This window comes from Urtica dioica, chromosome 1 (genome assembly GCF_054948205.1).
Source record: "Urtica dioica subsp. dioica isolate 48M chromosome 1, U.dioica_male_clone48M_v1_H2, whole genome shotgun sequence".
NCBI classification, from domain to species: Eukaryota; Viridiplantae; Streptophyta; class Magnoliopsida; order Rosales; family Urticaceae; genus Urtica; species Urtica dioica.
In genome coordinates this window covers 8833865-8852269 of record NC_142756.1, presented here as the reverse complement: position 1 = coordinate 8852269, position 18405 = coordinate 8833865, and the positions used below count along the sequence as shown (strand labels likewise).

The following is an 18405-nucleotide window of genomic DNA, read 5'->3' as shown; positions in this document are numbered from 1 at the left end:
GTAAAAGTTGAACTAAAACCACCAAACGAGTCCCTCTCCGATGGAGCACCACTCGAATCATCAACCAAACCTCATGATCACAAACCCAACCACCACACTCTTCCCAAACAGTATCGGCCGCTTAAAGTCGGGAGTCAGGGCTTGGCAGACACCATACCACCCAATAAAAAGGGAAAATATCACTTGTATCCCATGTGATTTTATCAAAATGTTGTGTTTATACGTTATGTTTTTAGAAATATCACGTTTATACCTTCAAATTTGTGTTAATAGCATATCTATACCCTAAAAATCAAAACTGTAACAAATTTCTCTCTTATTTTGACTTTTGGGTAGTTTTATTTTAAAGATATCTATTTTGCCCTTACATTATTTTTGCATCTTTTTATGACTAATATTTAAAAAAAAAAAAAAAGAAGGAAAAACCAAAGATCACAATTGTCTTCATCCATCATCACCACTCCGATCTCCGGCTCAACGTATGCACCTTCTTCTTTAGCGCTGGTCTAAACCACCTTTCGTCTTCGTGTTCGAACCTTAAATCCCTTAAACTCAACTTGGCTCCAAGGATAAAAGGTTTTAGAATCTTCTCAGTATTCCATTAGTGATGATGGATGAAGACAATGGTGATTTTTGGTATTTTTTTCTTAAAAAAAAGTAGTCACAAAAGATGCATAACAATGTAAGGGCGAAATAGGTATTTTTAAATATATCTTACCCAAAAGTCAAAATAAGGGAAAAATTTGTTACAATTTTGATTTTTAGGGTATAGATATGTCATTAAAACAAATTTTGGGTTATACATGTGATAATTTCCAAAAACATAAGGTAACAAGGCAACATTTTAATAAAACACGGAGGATAATAGTGATATTTTCCCTAAAAAATGAAACTCTCACCAAAATAACAATAAAACCGATATGGATCTGTCACGACCCGCAGGACACCCGTCGCCCTCGGACCGCGACCTTTACCTATACTCACATACTATCAACTCATTCATTATTTATAAACCACATTTTTTGAAAAGAGTAGCATTGAAGTCATGAGTAGTTTGTAGAAAAATACGGTAAAATTTTTCTTTTCTTTTTAAAATGCTTTACAACTACTTATGACCGCTACTCGTAAACACGGCCTAGGCCTTCAGCGCGTGTTTACATTTTACAAAACTTTAGTAAAATACTTACTTAATATCAAATGAACTAGAAACAGAGTTCGAGCTGGTTTTAAAGAAAATAAAACCTTACATGTCTTCCCTACATGTATCCGTCCTTGCCGCAGGTCGTCATGAGATCTACGTTGACTAGCACTTCCGCTTCGCCTGAGCTTCCTTCATCTACAGGGAGGGGGTATTGTGGGGTGAGTCACACCGACTCAGTAAGCAGGATATCTAACCTAGTGCTACATGAGATGCACGAATGCAGATGATGAATACAGACAATAGATGCTGATGACGAATGCAAATGACAACAGCAGGTAGCAGATTCAGCAGAATAACGATCATTCAGCATCAAGGAAATATCTAACTGGCTAACACGAACAATTTCTTATCGAAATCCATTCATTCATTCAGGAATCCGGCATTCTCCGGTTCCCTCAAAATCTCATCCATCTCACGCATCCCGGCGCCTTACATCAGTGGACTGGGCCCAATCGACACTTCAGTCCGCAGCCGCTCATGAGAGATGAGTAAGCTATTCCGAAAACTCGAGCCTAGCTCTCGGAAAGCCGAAGTTTTAATGTCTGGGATCCACTAGCACATGTAGGAGGGCCTTGACGCGCGTATGGTAGAAGGGGAGCTAACCCTCACCAATCCCTGATTAGTTCAGGGTTCATATTTCCCTCAGGACAGGTAAGCCACTCATCGAATTACCTGAAGCCACCCATCGACTTCCCATTAAAGGGCCTTCAGGAATGCCACTCGCTACATTGCCGACGAGAGTTCGTTATGTTTTACAGGAGCTGTCTACAGCCTACCTGTCTATCTTATTACAGGAGGAGATCTTATCGGGATAAAGCCCATCATTAACATTATTAGTTTCATTGTATGGCTCTTTACGTATTTCAGAAGGAGTTGTCGACAGCTGTGAGGCTGGACCTTCTCCTAGAGCAGTTTCTCTCGGGATTGAATCCGGAGAACACCGTCTTTCCTCCTCCTGTTGTCCTCCTCATCAGGACAAAGGGTTAAAAACCTATTACAGAAGCTCAACATAGCTTTAAAGGCTTCAAGGTTCTTAACTAGCTAATCGTTTAACCCTACCATTTTATTATCTTATTAGTTAGTGGCCGAAGCCTTATTCGGTCATCTTGTCTAACTGAGGGTTTCTCTTTGTTTTAGGATAAAACGAATAAACATAAACAATTATTCTACTAGGCACCATTCCCCTTTGGCGCCTCAAACCTAAATCCCACTTACCCGGAATAGTTCGTTGAAGAACTCGATGAATTCCGGAGAACACTTTGCTTTACACGCTTCCCGAGACCTTTAGCACATCCTGGAGCGTCGAGAGAGCTAGAATCCGAAGTTGGAACTTCGTTAGTTACTGGATTTGAAACTACTTGAAAAGATAAGGTTCGTTGTCGGGATTAGATTCGAGTCGGTTCGGAATTCGAGAATTTAATTCATTATTCTCCGGTTTTTCGGAAGTCAAACTTATTCAAGACTCGCGTATTTTCGTATCGAGAACAATACGAAATAAAATCCAACAACATGCTTATGAGTCTTAAATAAATTGATCCGAATAAAAAGTAACCGAGAATTCCAAAGCGAATCAAATCAAACTCTTAAACGTTATTAAATAAATAAACATAAATTATTTATTTAAATACGCGAAATACATCACATTAACCAAATCCAAGAGTATTTAAACGCGAGACGCGATTAAAAGACTCACGAGTTAATCGAGCTTTAATTTCGATAACTCTTTTTCTTAGAATCTTCAAAACCGGCTTCGTCGCCTCCGCCTCGTCCGGTTTCCGTTCGTCCGTCTAGATCTGTAACCAAGTCATTGAATCCAATAACGAGTCAATTTCACAATTTCAAACTCGTACCAAAATTCCCAAACTTGTTGTTGTCGCACGAAAATGAACAACTATTTAAAACCTCGGGCGGTTCGATCCAAGGCCGGACCAAGTGATCGCACCCGGGCCAAGAGTGTGAACCCGATAGTCTCGAGCTAGGGTTTTCTCCGATCAACCCGCCTCTCGGGAGAGGTAGGGGGTGAGGAGGAGGAGTGACCGTGCCTTGGTTGTCGGCTGCCTACGTACCCGTGTGTGGGATCAGGTCAGAACGTAGTTCAAGCGTGTAGGACGCAGTATGAGGCGCGGAGCCTTGGTGGAGAGGCGTGCTCAACGAAGGAGACGAGGCGCGGAGGAGTCCTCGGCGACGTCTCAGGACTTCGGAGATCGCGTATGCGAGAGAGAATGTGTGTTTTCTCTCTTTTGGAGACGTGGGAGACTCTAAGTCAAGAGTTCCTTGTTGTGGCGGAGATTCCGGACGCGTAGGCGATTCCTAGTTGGAAATGCCGGACGCGTAGGCGATTTCTTGTCAGAAATGGTGGACGCGTCTAGGGGGCTAGACGCGTAGGCGATTTTCAGTAGAAAACCGTTAGAGCACTCGTGGGCTCAAGATTAATCGCTCGATCAAGAGAGGCGGCACTCGGGAGTCCCCGGAAAGCGCTTCAGAATCTCCGAGAGCGAGAAATCGTGGAGAATCCGCTTCAGGCCAAGGATGGCATCTAGAGAAGCGGAGAGAAGTCTCAAGTTCCTTGAGAAAGAATGGGATGATTTTCCCCTCAATGGGAGGGGGTATTTATAGGTGTTTGGGGACCTTAGGAGGCTCCTTTTTCGTCCATGTGGGACTAGGAATGCGCGTGGCATTAATTGGAGGCGCACGGCGCGCGCGGCGCACAAAGAGCGGCGCACAACGCGCGGCGCGCGGCGCGCGGCGCAGGGGGCGCGGCGCGCGGGTCATCTGGCGCGGCGCGCGGGTCTTTGGACGCGGCGCAGGATGCGCGGCGCATGGAGCGCGCGGCGCGGGCGCGTCTTGGCGCGGCGCGCGGTCTGCCTGACGCGGCGCGCGGCCTGTCTGGCGCGGCGCGCAAGCTGCTGTGCTTGGTTGGCCGGCGCGGCTGCGCGCGCGGCGCACGGCCCGTTTCGTCGGGCTCTTGCGAGCCTTTGAATACCATTCTTGCCACATGAAATATGAAGGTTTCCATTTGACGAGAGTGACTCGACTCGAGGAGCAAAGCTCGACTCGAGGAGACTGACTCAAGGCTCAACTCGAGGAGCGAAGCTCGACTCGAGGAGACTGACTCAAGGCTCAACTCGAGGAGCGAAGCTCGACTCGAGGAGACTGACTCAAGGCTCAACCCAAGGAGCGAAGCTCAACTCGGGGAGCCGACTCAAGTCTCAACTCGAAGGGCTAGGCTCGACTCAAAGAGTCAAGAGTTTGGGCGAAGGCTTGAAGACTCGTCGCTCTTCAGGACCTCCGGCCTGACCATCGGCCCTTTGAGCGACGTGCCTTCTTTGCGTCTCGGGTTTTCCGAAAACGACCGACAACATTAGCCCCCCAAGTTCATTGCTCGGGAGGCCCCGGGCGGTGAACTTTTAGTTGTTTTCGCCGGGTGTTTGAGGAAAATACGCTTCCCAGGGCTTCAGTGTTGCGAAGCCTTTGTGATTATAAAGAATACTCTCACAATTGTAAGTGCTCTTTCTCGCTTTTCCGTCTTTGTCGACACGAGTGTGTGATCGACACGTGGAGGAGGATCCAAGCGGATAGGAGACGTAGCTCGACGTGGGCGAGGCAAACGCGTTGGCGTCCGTCGCTCTAGCCCCGGAGCAATGGGGATATGCGTGCACAAGTAGGGCGTGCATTTATGTAGAGGCGTGCCGGCGTGTCGCGGCTTATTGATCTTTGGGCGAGGTCATGCCCAAGTCTATCTTCGATGGCGTTTTGTTTGATGATATCATCAACCCGGAGTCCATGGGACTCGACGGTGACTGGCAGGGTGACGATTGTGTAATCGTGACCTATTAGGGGAAGATCATGGCTTCCGTCTCGGCCAGCTTGGAAGGCGACTGCACTTTTGCATTTTGCAAAGGCGTGCTCATTCCGAGGTCTTGAAGGCGGAGGTTGATGCTGCGGGCTGATGCTTCGAGAAGACGGAGCGGCACCTGGCGGAAGGCTCTGCCGCACCGGAGGGCTTCGACTGCTCGGGGATAAACGCTAAAAGTTTGACCACGCATCAAGCATAAGTCGGCCTCACGGGGCATCCGCCATTCCCGCCTTGGTGACGCTTCTTCGTCTGCGTTCGGAAGATCGGCCCTTATTCCCCAGGCGCGAGCGCGGGTCTCTACCTTGGCTGACCTGTTCTTCAGGTCGCTCCAGGCGTTTGTTCGAGGAGTGGGACTCGACTCGAGGAGACTGACTCAAGGCTCCATTCGAGGAGCGAAGCTCGACTCGAGGAGACTGACTCAAGGCTCGACTCGAGGAGCGAAGCTCGACTTGAGGAGACTGAATCAAGTCTCAACTCAAGGAGCGAAGCTCAACTCGGCAACTCGAGGGGCTAGGCTCGACTCGGGGAGCCGACTCAAGTCTCAACTCGAGGGGCTAGACTCGACTCAAGGAGACTGGCTGGACATTAAGGAATATGACTCTACTCGAGGAGCGATGCTCGACTCGAGGTGTATGACTCAATTCGAGGAGCAAAACTCAACTCGGGGAGAATGACTTGATGAAAGGGGTGATGCTCGACTCGAGGAGAGTGACTCGACTCGAGGAGCATGGCTCGTCTCGAGGAGCGGAGCTCGACTCGAGGAGAATGGCTCAACTCGAGGAGCGAAGCTCGACTCGAGGAGGATGACTCGTCTCGAGGAGCAGAGCTCGACTCGAGGAGAATGGCTCAACTCGAGGAGCGAAGTTCGACTCGAGGGGAATGGTTCGATTTGAGGAGCAAGGCTCGACTCGAGGAGAGTGACTCGACTCGGGGAGCGAGGCTCGACTCAAGGGGAATGACTCGACTCGAGGAGCGAAGCTCGACTCGAGGAGAGTGACTTGACTCGAGGAGCATGACTCGACTCGAGGAGCGAAGTCTTAGCTAGTTCAGGCTGAGCGAGGTTCTTGCTCAGAGGCGGGGCTCGCGAGTTTTTGCGAGCAGCTTCAATTAACTCGCATGGAACGGGGATTCTCCCACGGTGATCGTGTTTAGTTGGCGATGGCGAAGATGGCATGAACTGCGCCTCGTACGGCGGTTCAGGTGCGTTGCGATTTAGTCATCATATGCAACACCTCGTGGCGACTCAGAGTGCGTTGTGAGAGACGGTTTTGTGCGTCATTTAGGTGTCTTAGGCTGCGCAATGTAGGCGTCTTAAGTGCGCCATGTAGGCGTCTTAGGTTGCGCCATGTAGGCGTCTTACGTGCGCCATGTAGGCGTCTTAAGTGCGCCATGTAGGCGTCTTACGTGCGCCATGTAGGCGTCTTAAGTGCGCCATGTAGGCGTCTTAGGTTGCGCCATGTAGGCGTCTTACGGGCTGCGCCTTTACGCGTCTTACGTGCGCCATGTAGGCGTCTTAAGTGGCGCCATGTAGGCGGCTTTGGTGCGTCGCGAGGGACGACTTTAGCCTGCATCTCTGGGATGTCTCGTGGGCGCGCCGCGGGGGCGTCTTTAGCCTGCATCTCGGGGATGTCTCGTGGGCGCGCCGCGGGGGCGTCTTTAGCCTGCATCTCGGGGATGTCTCGTGGGCGCGCCGCGGGGGCGTCTTTAGCCTGCATCTCGGGGATGTCTCGTGGGCGCGCCGCGGGGGCGTCTTTAGCCTGCATCTCGGGGATGTCTCGTGGGCGCGCCGCGGGGGCGTCTTTAGCCTGCATCTCGGGGATGTCTCGTGGGCGCGCCGCGGGGGCGTCTTTAGCCTGCATCTCGGGGATGTCTCTTGGGCGCGCCGCGGGGGCGTCTTTAGCCTGCATCTCGGGGATGTCTTACGGCGCGCCGCGGAGGCGTCTTACGTGCACGCCTGTTCCCGTTTTGTGTTCGGGTGTTTTGTTTTGATGGAGCGTGCTTTCTTTTTGTGGAGCGTACTTTCTTGAGGATTTTGAGCGTACTTTCCATTGCCTATGGCACTAGCCCCCCGAGTTTTGGGTTTACAAGTGTAACCTTTGATGATTAAAAATCTTTGATAAAGTGGATTTTGAAAGAAAAACATCGAACTTTATTAATATTGCAAAAAATTTGAAATCCTAAAACGTTGGCTCGTAGGCCTTATTGAATGTTTAGAAAGCAAAGAAATAAAATGGGGGGATCGCTGGCTAGTGGTAGTACTCTCTTCCAGTGTTCCGCATTCCACAGGCGATAGATCGGTGTCTCGTCCATGTATGACCTGGTAGACCGTGTGGGGTCCCTGATGAGGACGCCATTACCTTGCACTTGGGTGTCATGCAGGTGTCTTTATGGACTTCGCGGAGGACCTTGGTCGACTCGACGCTATCTCTGAGCTGAGAGATCGTGTTAACCGTCTTCTTAGCGGTCTTTCCATCGATTCCCTGGATGTAGCATATTCTGGCTTGGGATTGATCTCCAGCCATGATGCCGATTCCATCCTTGGTAGGGAACTTCACCAGTAGGTGGTATGTTGAAGTGATTGCCCTTAGCCGGTTCAACGTGGGTCGCCCAATGATTACGTTGTAGGGGGACTCTTGGTCGACCACTAGGAATGGGACCATGTGAACGACTTCAATGCCTCCGGGAGTTCCGAAGGTGACCGGCAGATCGATGACGCCTTTAGTCATGACTCTCTTCCCAGTGAACTCGAATAGAGGCGTTTGGGTCGGAGTTGGGCGTAGCCCCCCGAGCTTCATGCGCTCTAGGGTGGACTTGAAAATTATGTCGGCAGCACTGCCGTTGTCGATGAGAACTCTTTTCACCAAGTTATTAGCTACTTGGGCTTTGAGCACAATTGCGTCATTGTGAGGATGCATAACTCGCTTGGCCTCTCTGTTGGTGAAATGCATCGTCTCGTGAGGCACGGACGGAAGTTCTTCATACGTGAGGTTGACGTGCATAGCAGCGTCTTCTTGAGCCACGGCCCTTAGGAATTTTTTCCGTTGTTGGGCCGAATCTCCATCTTGTGGACCTCCAAATATGGTGGTCACAACGTGGAGTTGTGGATCGGCATTGGCAGTAGCCGTGGTTCGGTCGGCAGAAGCGGCTGTTCCTCCTCCCCTGCCAGACTGTGGTCTGTTCGAGGTGGGGCCTGCAGCGCTAATCATGCGTAACACGAACTCTTTTAGCTCGCCCCGTTGGATCAATGCCTCGATCTGCCTTTTAAGACTATAGCATTCAGAGGTCAAGTGACCGTATTCCTGATGGAACTCGCAATATTTAGATCTATCGCGAGTCGCGGGATCTTTGTTCATTGGAGCCGGGGGAGTGAACTTGTCACGCGCTAAAGCTAGGATTTGCTCCGGCGTTGTGTTCAACGGTGTGAACGACGAGTAGCCCTTAAAGTCTTCCGCAAGTCGCGGCTTCTGGGGCATCGGAGGTCGTTTATTAAAAGTCTGACCTCATCTGTTTCGCCTTTTACGGGAGTTTCCTTGCTCGTTGCTAGGCTCGTCTCGGTGGTGAGGGCTTTGATCATTGCCCTTGCGACCATCGAGGTAATCTTCGACTCCCATGAAGGTCTTGGCTCGAGTCATTAACTCGGCCATGGTAGAAGGGACACGGCCGACGATGGACTTAAGGAAGTCACTTGTGCGCAAGCCTTCAGTGATGGCGGTGATTGCGTCTTTGTCGTCAAAGCGGTCGACCTTATTCGATTCTTCAGTCTATCGGGCGAGGTATCGTCTAAGAGACTCGCCATCCTCTTGCCTGATTGACCACAGGTACATCTTGGTCTTTTTTTGGACCATAGACGTAGCGAACCGTGCTAGGAACATGTCCTTCAGGTCTTTGAACGAGCGGATGCTTCCCGGCCTTAGGTTCTTGAACCACTCGAAGCCGGGTCCGGCGAGGGTAAGACTAAAAGCTTGGCACATAGCGCCGGGAGTGACACCCTGCATCGTCATCCAGGTTTCATATTGCTGGATGTGGTAAGCAGGATCTGCTTTTCCATTATATGGAGCGAGGTTCGGGAGTTTGAAATTTCCCGTACATACCTCGGCCAATATTTGAGCCGTGAAAGGCGAGGACTTCTCCTCAACGACCCCATAGGCACTTCCGCCTATTCCGTGTTCTCGGAGATCTCGTACTTCATTTTGAAGATTGTGGATCATTGTGATCACATCGAGACCGGTAGTCGGAGTAACTCCCTGTTCGGGAGGAGTCACCTGTCGTCTTTCATTTGACCCTTGACCCGTTCGGCGGTTCCCGTTAGTTGGGGCTGCGACGGGGATGTTTGGCCGAGAGCTTAGTCGCTCCCTTAGGTCATCGCCACGCTCGATGCGTTGGGCGGTGAGGTGATCCCTAAGATCTGGGCTGGTCGTTCGGAGGCGCAGGCTTCGTCTGCGACGGCGCGCTCTCCGCGTGCCCTGACTCTCCTCAACGTTCTCCCTTCGACCTAGTCGGTCGAGGGCCGAGCGTCGGGAGTTCCCCTCTTGAGAAGCAGCCGGCGCGTCGCCTTTCCGGGGTAGGGGATTCGAAGGACCGGCTTCAAACATGGCGGGGAGTCCTCCGTCCTTCGTGAGAGAAGTCTCGATATCCTCCGGATCGCAAGTACCCTCATAGTCAGGGTCACGGTTGTGGCTTTCCTCGTTGAGGTTCTCAGGATCCCCGTTGGGGGTCATTGCGTTATGCGCGGGTTGCTTCGCAGCTAGTCGGCTGTGGTACCTCGCGTTCTTTGCCTTTAGTTGGCGGACGTTCTCCTCCAACTCCATGATGCGGTGGTCCCTGCTATCTGGAGATGGAGATGGTGAGCGGGTCGAGCTCTCTTCATGGAGCGACTCTTCGTCACCATGCGCTCGGGAGCGCAAGAAGTATTTCTTGGTCCCAATGACGTTTTCGGGGTTGTTCACGCCCTCAGAACGTACGGGTGGTTGAGTACTCATCTTTTCTCAAGTTCGAGAAAGTTGAGTTTGTAGAAGAAAAGAAGAAGATGAACAGAAGGGATTTCGGGCTGAACAGGTCGGGAAGTCCCCTCCTTCTAGCGCCAAAATGTTGTCGCACGAAAATGAACAACTATTTAAAACCTCGGGCGGTTCGATCCAAGGCCGGACCAAGTGATCGCACCCGGGCCAAGAGTGTGAACCCGATAGTCTCGAGCTAGGGTTTTCTCCGATCAACCCGCCTCTCGGGAGAGGTAGGGGGTGAGGAGGAGGAGTGACCGTGCCTTGGTTGTCGGCTGCCTACGTACCCGTGTGTGGGATCAGGTCAGAACGTAGTTCAAGCGTGTAGGACGCAGTATGAGGCGCGGAGCCTTGGTGGAGAGGCGTGCTCAACGAAGGAGACGAGGCGCGGAGGAGTCCTCGGCGACGTCTCAGGACTTCGGAGATCGCGTATGCGAGAGAGAATGTGTGTTTTCTCTCTTTTGGAGACGTGGGAGACTCTAAGTCAAGAGTTCCTTGTTGTGGCGGAGATTCCGGACGCGTAGGCGATTCCTAGTTGGAAATGCCGGACGCGTAGGCGATTTCTTGTCAGAAATGGTGGACGCGTCTAGGGGGCTAGACGCGTAGGCGATTTTCAGTAGAAAACCGTTAGAGCACTCGTGGGCTCAAGATTAATCGCTCGATCAAGAGAGGCGGCACTCGGGAGTCCCCGGAAAGCGCTTCAGAATCTCCGAGAGCGAGAAATCGTGGAGAATCCGCTTCAGGCCAAGGATGGCATCTAGAGAAGCGGAGAGAAGTCTCAAGTTCCTTGAGAAAGAATGGGATGATTTTCCCCTCAATGGGAGGGGGTATTTATAGGTGTTTGGGGACCTTAGGAGGCTCCTTTTTCGTCCATGTGGGACTAGGAATGCGCGTGGCATTAATTGGAGGCGCACGGCGCGCGCGGCGCACAAAGAGCGGCGCACAACGCGCGGCGCGCGGGTCTTTGGACGCGGCGCAGGATGCGCGGCGCATGGAGCGCGCGGCGCGGGCGCGTCTTGGCGCGGCGCGCGGTCTGCCTGACGCGGCGCGCGGCCTGTCTGGCGCGGCGCGCAAGCTGCTGTGCTTGGTTGGCCGGCGCGGCTGCGCGCGCGGCGCACGGCCCGTTTCGTCGGGCTCTTGCGAGCCTTTGAATACCATTCTTGCCACATGAAATATGAAGGTTTCCATTTGACGAGAGTGACTCGATTCGAGGAGCAAAGCTCGACTCGAGGAGACTGACTCAAGGCTCAACTCGAGGAGCGAAGCTCGACTCGAGGAGACTGACTCAAGGCTCAACCCAAGGAGCGAAGCTCAACTCGGGGAGCCGACTCAAGTCTCAACTCGAAGGGCTAGGCTCGACTCAAAGAGTCAAGAGTTTGGGCGAAGGCTTGAAGACTCGTCGCTCTTCAGGACCTTCGGCCTGACCATCGGCCCTTTGAGCGACGTGCCTTCTTTGCGTCTCGGGTTTTCCGAAAACGACCGACAACACTTGTCAACAAACCCAATAACTTGTCACAAAATCCACATTGACTCAAACCCGAACCAAACCAAGCAAACATTTAACCCGAGGCTCAGAAATATCATTCCAAAATCAGATCAAATCAGTCAAAATGATAAAAATGCTCGTGGTCAACAAATCTCTGACCAAACCAAATACACGGCCAAGGAAAAACACACTTGGCCATAACGAGCATTTAATCAGAACAACACTTTCGACGCCAGAATCAAAACAATAACCTCAACTCATCATCTCAAAATTCCCAGCCAAAAAGATTCACACGGCCAAGACATAAACACGGCCAAGAATCAACCAAACCAAACGATTTCAAACTCAAACCTCCAATTCAAAGTTTCAACATCAAGAATCAAGTTCAAACAACAACTTATCACCCTCAATTCCTCAAAAATCAACATTAAACTCGAAATCCCCAAATCAATCCTTATAAACCCTAACTTGAATTCAATTTGGGTAAAAGGAATTTCACCTCGTTTCTGGAGGAATCGAACTCTCCGAGGTTCAATCTTCTCTTCACCGGTGTCTCCTCGCCGGCGGAGCTCTCGGCGGCTCGCGGCGGTCGCGCGCTCGGTCGAGGCTCGGTGGTCGCGCGCCAGGATTCGTTCCACGGCGGCAGTTCACGTGAGAGACGGCTGGGTTAGCTCGTCTGGGCCTCGCGCTGAAGATCTGTGGCTCGGAGATTGCTCACGAGCTCGGTTCCTTCTCAGCCCGCGCGCGCGTCCAGTGACTCCGGGTCTCGGTCTCGGTGGCTGTCGGCCGAGCTTTCTCTTCGCAAGCTCAACTCCGTCTCGCACTCTTTCTCAGTCTCTCTTTCGGCTCTCTCTCTCTCTCTCTCTCTCTCTCTCTCTCTCCCTCTCTCTCTCTCTCACTCCCGCTCGGTTCTCTTCTTCTTCTTCTTTCTTTTCTTTTTTCCTGGTTGCCGATTCTTTTCTTCTTCACTCGGCCAAGTGATACTTATCACTTTGAAGAAGATGAGTCATAGATGACGTGGCAAGCTAGGAAGAAAACATCTTATTCACAATCCAAACTCTTTTCCTTGTTTTCTTTCAAATGGGTCCCTTAAAAATTGTTACAACCACGTCCTTTGACATAGTTATTTAATTAAATCCATAACCGTACGGATTATAATTATAGGATTCGAACCGGGAATTTTCTCGTTCGTTCTCGATTAATTAAAATATATTTAAGGTTTCTCGGAATTAATTCTCATTCTTGAGAATGTCTTTCTTAAATTAATTTCCGGAATATTTTCTCGGAATTAATTTATTATTCGAGATAAACTCGATAATTCCTTTACTCATTCCGAGATTTCTCATTACCTTAATATATTTAAATCACTTGATAAACTCATTGGACCATAATTCGTTCGAGAGACGAAAAAATATAACGAGGAATCTACTTCACTAATTTCCTTCCGGATTCCTTTCACGTTGAAATCAGCTAGGTCGTTAAAATATATTTTCACTTTCACAATCCTTCTTACATTCGTGAAAATATTCTAAAACCTTATCGACCTTAAAATTCTTAATTTCTCATTCTCGATTATTTCCTCGTTCCTTCGAGAAATTCCTTGATATTATTTCCTTTGAATCTTGAAATCTCACTTGAAATGTGAACCGATGGAGTATAGAGAAAATCTTCTCGTTTATCTGAGACGAGAGAGGAATGAAATTCTATATAAATTCAAACGAGAGAGAGAAATATAATTTCATTTATTTATTTGCGAGAGAGAGAATCATATGGAGACGGCGTTTAGAAAGTTAGGTTGTGCGGGTCTCACAGGATCACTTTAAGTTGGATTGATTCATCGCCAATTATCACAAACTCAATGGTGATAGATCGAACGTCATCAGTCCACACAATCGGGGACAGCGACGGTACCGCGAGACGTAAAAAATGATGAAAACTTGGATAAAGGTTCCATATAAGATGTGAAAGACGCATGTCTTAGCCATGCTTCAATAGAAACGCCATAGGACCTCATCCGTGTTTGGGGAACGCAAATAAACATGATTCACCATCGGATTCCTCTCAAGATTGTTGATGATGCGCAATGTGAGATAAACTCCGAAAATGGCGGGCATCACCACCCGATTCCTCTCAAGATTTCCGAATGCCATCAACAAAAACCTACATGCAAAATAAACCCAAACAAAAGGGAGCGACCTCAAAGAAGTCGTGGGCTTCGTCGGAGAAGAAAAATCGGCATGAGAGGGCGGAAAGGCTTTGAGACAAAGAGTGGAGATAAGGTAAGAGGGTAATTTGGGTTCGAGGCTAACAAAACCAACGACGGGCTGAGCCTCCCCTTAGGTCGGAGGTATGCCGTTGGTTACACCATCAGAGCGTTGACCGGAACCCAGGGGGAAGGATGACGGGAAGAGGAAAATGATAAGCGTTGGAGTTAGGATTTTTAGAGAAGAATAAATAAGTTTTTTCTTAAGATAGTCAATTGAAACTAGTGGACGTTTGTCTAAACTATAAATTTAGTAAAATAGTCAAATTACGAGATTTCAATAATTTTTCTTTTATTTTAATTTTTTTTTAAACGATAAATTAGTTATACATGACGTCAAATTTTTTAATTACAATGTTTTTTTTTTTACAATGTACCTTTAATTGTTATATAGAAAATTTAAAATTTTAGCTGTGTTACCAATTAAAAGATTTTAAATGATTATTTTGCATAATTTTATTTTCTGGAAAATGAATGATTGGTTTTTCGAATTGAGTTCTTACCGAAGATGATGGTGTCACCAAAAAAAAAACACAGATAAAGTTAACATTTTAAAAGACAAGAATCACAAGTTAATGATGATATGGTGATTAGTATTGCCAATTATTTTTTTTTTTTTAACTTATTAGTATTGCCAATTTTATGAACTACGATTTGATCTCTCGATGGTTGAATTTGTCATTCAAGTCGTGGCCCGTAGCGGAAATGACCAACTTACCACCCCTATAAAACAACATACAAACCCATTTAGAAATTACCTGAAGGGTAAAATTGTAAACCATCATACAGCATAGATATGAGCGAAAGTCTAGAAGAAAACAGCGTCACGCTCTTCAAGACATCAGGACCAATAGCAAATTTTGTAAATAAATAATAAAACGCAGCGATTCTACACTGTATAAATATAAAATTAGACAATTCATTGGAGTTGTCCCAAGTCCTAACTTCCTTAGTTGGCTCTCATATCTCTTCTCCATTCATTTCACTTTTTTTTTACTATCTACAACGAGAGCTTTTTCTTTAATGGCGATGCGTAACGCGATAATGAACAAGACTCTTCTTCTTCGCCGGAGCTCCGTCGCTGGAGGGAGATCGATGTCGTCCTGGTGGGGAAGAGTTGAACCAGCGCCTAAGGATCCGATTCTCGGTGTTACCGAAGCTTTTCTCGCCGATCCGAGTCCTGATAAAGTCAACGTTGGAGTCGTAAGTTTCTTATTTTGCCTCTCTCTCTCTCTCTCTCTCCGTTTTATCTCTATGCCTACTTTCATTGGAAATAACTTGGAGTTTATGCTGCGTGAAATAAATGTAGCTCTGAGTAATCGTCGATAGTCATTAATCGGAATTTCTTTGCGGCCTGATTTTTCTAGTCTTCGAATTTTCTGTCCAAGCAAACAAGTTTTCACCTTGGATGTCCTTTATTTTTTCATTCATTCTTTCTTTCAAAGACTTATTTCCTTCTTGAGAATTAAAACTTAAAAGGTTAGGTCAAACCATATCATTGGATGATTAATTATAATCCTGTAATTGGTTGTATAGCATATTACGCTGCTGGCTGCACCGCATAGTTCGCTGGTGTTTTGTTGTCTCTTTTTTTTGGGGGTGATGTTTCTCATAAAAATGTGCACAGACAAAAAAATGGAGATTAGGAATATCTTGCTCTGTTTGTTTTTGTTTTTGTTTTTTTTGTTTTTTGTTTTTTTTTTTTGGCGGCCAGCCTCGTGAGAAAAAACTAATATATCACTAAGAGATCTTAACTCTTAATATAATGCAAGCATATATTGGTTAAGTTTTTTTAGGTTCTTTGCTAATGTTTAATTGAAGATACTATTAGAATTTAGAAATTGTAGCATTCTTGGTCTTGTACTATTTTCATCTGTAATACACACATGATGTGGATCTGATATCTATATACTGTCCAATTGATTAACGATAATTCTTTAAATAATTACCAAGGGTGCTTATCGTGATGATAATGGAAAGCCTGTGGTCCTCGAGTGCGTCAGACAAGCCGAGAGTAAGATTGCAGGAAAATCAAACATGTAAGTCTAATTTTATCATTAACTCGATAAGTTACTGTTAAATCACATGGGCTGTTCTTTTTCTCTTTCGAATGCACTGTTGTATGCAAGTTGTGACCTTTTTACAGTTTGTCCTTTCTCCATTAAGATGCTTGTTCCACGTTCCATGATCCATATGCTCTGGCTACTGCTATGATTTTTCCATTTTCCTTCACGAATATGTTTGCTAGGGATCTACTTGTCACTTTATTCTTGCCTTGAAACCGGGCATTTTATGGGCAATGGTTTATCTTTACACTGTACTAAGTCGCGTGTGATTTTTATGTTTAATATTGATATCCTAATTGAGGTTACTACTGCTGCGTGATGTCCATGCTTTTACCAACTATATTCCCTCGTAAACTAATGACACGCACTATCAAAATTGGGTTGAGTCTGATTAGGGAATCTGATCTTGGACTAATTTAAACGATTTCAAACTTAATTATGGTGTAGTAGATTTTTTCCTGCCGACGAACTTAATGTTTTGCTTACAGTTGGGGCTCTACTTTTGATCTTTCTTGTATTTTACTAAGTTCATTTGTATGACGAGACCTTTTTGAGTTCAGCATATTCCATCTCAAGGCTCACCGGGGATTGCTGCTAATGCTCTTCGTAGCTTGATTATTGACATTGGGTTCTGTTAATTCTTTCTTTCATGCAGGGAATATCTTCCCATGGGTGGCAGTGCGAAAATGGTGGAAGAAACTCTGAAACTTGCGTATGGAGAGAATTCCGAGTTTATCAAAGACAAGAGAATAGCTGCTATTCAATCCCTCTCTGGAACTGGCGCTTGTCGGATTTTCGCCGACTTCCAAAAGCGCTTTCGTCCGGATTCTCAAATCTATATACCAGTACCCACATGGTCCAAGTGAGTTTTGTTTATGCGTTTGGCATGAATTGTCATTTTCTGAAGTTTGTTTGTCGGTGTATGATTCATTTCTGATCGTACTGATTTTCACATTTCATCAGCCACCATAACATCTGGAAGGATGCCCGGGTTCCCGAAAGGACTTTCCATTATTACCACCCCGAGACTAAAGGCTTAGACTTTGCTGGACTCATGGACGATGTCAAGGTAAGGCTTTAACTACGATTTTAATTCTATCTTTATTTATTTATTTATTCTTCTACTGGCTTATCACTTGAGAACATGATGTTCATGTAGAACGCTCCGAGTGGTTCGTTCTTTCTTCTTCACGCTTGTGCTCACAACCCGACAGGAGTGGATCCTTCAGAGGAGCAGTGGAGAGAGATCTCATACCAATTCAAGGTAAACATTAGCGAAATTTATTTTCTTTTGATCGACCTAACCACTCACTTTCCGGTGTTGGAATGTTCCAGGCAAAGGGTCATTTTCCCTTCTTTGACATGGCGTACCAAGGTTTCGCTAGTGGCGATCCAGAGAGAGATGCCAAGTCCATCAGGATTTTCTTAGAGGATGGCCATCTCATCGGAGTATCCCAGTCATATGCCAAAAATATGGGACTCTATGGTCAAAGAGTAGGATGCCTTAGGTAATCAAACTTCTCTCCGACTCAATCTCATCACTCACGTGATCTATAAGCTTAAATTCTCTGATTAACGACTAGATGTTTTGCAGTGTGCTTTGTGAGGATGAAAAACAAGCTGTGGCTGTAAAGAGTCAATTGCAGCAGCTTGCCAGGCCAATGTACAGTAATCCACCGCTCCACGGAGCCCTCGTAGTCTCAACTATTCTCAGTGATCCTGATTTGAAGCAACTGTGGCTCAAGGAAGTTAAGGTAATGTATTTCTGTTTTTAATTGTTTGTCGTTGTTATTATAGGTAATCTAATGGTTATCTTGCTCCTTATATCTCTAGGATATGGCTGATCGGATCATTGGCATGCGAACTTCTCTAAGAGAGAACCTCGAAAAGTTGGGTTCGCCATTATCGTGGGAACACGTAACCAATCAGGTGTCATGTTACAGACCCGTTGCTAGCTTATAATGTTGTTCATCTTGTTCTCTTCTACACTTTTCTCAACTAAATTTTCTCAACGGTGATCCTTTGAAACAGATTGGCATGTTTTGCTACAGTGGGATGACACCCGAACAGGTTGATCGTTTGACGAGTGAATTCCATATTTACATGACCCGCAATGGACGTATAAGGTAAACTCGCTTTTTTACGTCTATTTTCCTGTGCGTGTATATATGTGTGTGGCCTAACATTTTTGTGGCTTCACTATTTATCAGCATGGCAGGTGTCACGTCCGGTAACGTAGGCTATTTGGCTAATGCTATCCATGAGGTGACGAAATAGACGCTCTTAACAGAAGTGTACAATGGAAAGATAAAAATAAAAGCATAACATTTTGGTCATTTTTCCCTGCCCAGCAAGAGGCAATAATAAGTTGAACATTTATAGATCAAATATTACCATTTTTTTAAAAAGAGCGCCTTTTGTAATAGAGGCACCGAGAGCAACAGTTGTAAGTGTATGTGAAAACGATGCAGTTATTGAAAAATAAGTATGAATAAAAATATTGGTAATGTGTTGGAGAAGTTTGCAGGTTTGTGTT

The 18405-nt window shown here is 47.0% G+C and overlaps 1 protein-coding gene across 1 annotated transcript; it reads left to right on the top strand.

Moving 5' to 3' along the window:
- Nucleotides 1-14795: 14795 nt before the first annotated feature.
- ASP1 (aspartate aminotransferase 1) lies at nt 14796-18388 on the top strand. Its single transcript, XM_089610501.1, has 10 exons — nt 14796-15006; nt 15757-15842; nt 16525-16731; nt 16833-16938; nt 17029-17133; nt 17205-17377; nt 17464-17623; nt 17703-17798; nt 17901-17995; nt 18080-18388. Exons 1-10 carry the CDS (start codon nt 14827-14829, stop codon nt 18144-18146), a joined length of 1275 nt encoding a protein of 424 aa, XP_089466627.1. The 5' UTR covers nt 14796-14826; the 3' UTR covers nt 18147-18388.
- The last annotated feature ends 17 nt before the right edge of the window (nt 18389-18405 follow it).